This window comes from Camellia sinensis, chromosome 9 (genome assembly GCF_055761805.1).
Source record: "Camellia sinensis isolate YWXY chromosome 9, ASM5576180v1, whole genome shotgun sequence".
Classification (NCBI taxonomy): domain Eukaryota; kingdom Viridiplantae; phylum Streptophyta; class Magnoliopsida; order Ericales; family Theaceae; genus Camellia; species Camellia sinensis.
Window position 1 is genome coordinate 19,420,163 of NC_138969.1, and position 2,064 is coordinate 19,422,226.

A 2,064-nucleotide genomic window follows, 5' to 3' on the forward strand; every position below is an offset into this window, starting at 1 on the left:
TAAAACATTTATGAATCTAGAAAGACTAACAATTGAGAGATTTAAAAAAATAGTGTGTTTGGTTTGAGTTTTCTGGATTAAATTTTTTGAAAATTGAGTTTTTTGATTTTTGTATTCTTTTGTAATTACTATTGGATATTTTGGAAAAATACAAAAATGGAGACATCAACACCAACTCTAACTTTCACTTTATATATTAATATAGATAAATAAATAATTATATATATATATATATATATAGATGAAGCTATTTAACTCAATCTTAAAATTTAGATATAAACAATCATTATCAAATCCCTTAATTTTAAATCCACATCTATCTAAACGAGGCCTTAATGATTAATATTTTTGTATCCATATCATTGGTACTGTTTGGCTTGTAAGGAAAAAACCAGTAATTGCCGATCAGTAAATGCCTCATTCAAGCCAAACCTTACAAATAAAACACAATTTCTAGAATTTGATAACACAAAAAACAAAATGGATTAAAAAAATAAATAAAATGAATTGATTCATTATGTAATAATTAGAACTACGACCATTTCATACTTTCAATGCCTGCAGGGACGGCAAGAATGTTTTGAGCCATTTTCATATCTCACCTCTCTTCCTATATATAGAAAACTTCCTATATTTGTCATTCACAACATATTTGCAACTAAACTACTCTTCAAAATTCTAAGATTTCTCTATTTTTTTCCCCTCAAATGGCCACTAAAAATATACGCTTAGGACTTCTATCTCTATCTTTTTATGCCGCCTTGGCATCTGACCATAGCCCCCTTCAAGATTTCTGTGTTGCAGACCCAAACAGTCAAGGTATGACACCAATCTTGCATGTCTGTGTTTTTGGTTTGAAGATTTCAAAAATAATTTTTAAAATTTTCAATCCGTATTTTTTTTAGTGATATTTTTTAACATTTTAATTAAATTTTTTTTTAAATTTTTATATCCACTTAATCTATATAGAATTAAAAAATATAAATTTGTACAATTTTTTTAAAAAAATTCATTAAATACAACAAAATACAAAAGTATACTAAATTTTTTTTGTATTTAATGAATTTTTGAAAGATTTTTGCAAAAATTTCGTACTTTTTAAATATATCTAAATTAAGTGAATCTAAAAACTAAAAAAAAAAAGCTGATTAAAATATTAAAAAATTTCACTAAAAATAAAAAAATTACAAATTGAAAACTTAGAAAATCGTTTTTGAAAATTTCAAATCAAACAGAGTTTCATAGTGAAATTTCTCGTTATTATTACGAAAATTGATTATTGTATGACTTTGTTGATCATGATAGTGCGAGTGAATGGTATGGCATGCAAGAGCCCTAGCATGGTTCAAGCCAATGATTTCTTCTTGAGTGGACTTCACATAGCCGGCAATACATCGAACGCACTTGGCTCGAAGGCAACCCCAGCTACGGTAGGTCAAATACCGGGACTTAACACTCTTGGCATATCAATGGTTCGAATTGACTATGCACCAATGGGTCTCAACCCACCTCACACGCACCCTCGTGCCACTGAGATCTTGACAGTCCTAGAAGGCAGCCTTGAAGTTGGTTTTGTCACGTCTAACCCTGATAATCGTCTTATCTCCAAGGTACTTCAAGTGGGTGATGTGTTTGTATTCCCAATTGGCCTCATTCACTTTGAGCGCAACGTAGGATATTGTAATGCCGTTGCCATGGTAGCTCTTAGCAGCCAAAACCCCGGTGCCAATACAATCACAAATGTGGTGTTTGGTGCCAAGCCTGATATATCTAGTGATGCTCTTGCTAAGGCTTTTCAAGTGGACAAGAACATTGTTATCAATCTGCAGATGAAATTCTAAACAAGCAACGATGATTACCATGCATGGCAAGGAAACACAACTCTATATTATGTTTGCAGGAGATTCTAGTTTAAAGTTTCATGTTCATTGTCGTTGAAATATTAATTGGATCTTGAGTTTGTGGAATGAGTAAATTGTGATGGTTTCATTATTTTAAAGTAATCATAAAATTTCTATTTCTTCAAAAAAAAAAAAAAAAAAAAAAGGAAAAAAAAGTGAAATT

At 30.2% G+C, this 2,064-nt stretch overlaps 1 protein-coding gene across 1 annotated transcript; it reads left to right on the forward strand.

The window, feature by feature from the left end:
• The first annotated feature begins 707 nt into the window (after positions 1-707).
• LOC114258491 (putative germin-like protein 2-1) lies at positions 708-1,841 on the forward strand. Its single transcript, XM_028198442.2, has 2 exons — positions 708-819; positions 1,306-1,841. The coding sequence occupies exons 1-2, from the start codon at positions 708-710 to the stop codon at positions 1,839-1,841; spliced, it is 648 nt and encodes a 215-aa protein (XP_028054243.1).
• The last annotated feature ends 223 nt before the right edge of the window (positions 1,842-2,064 follow it).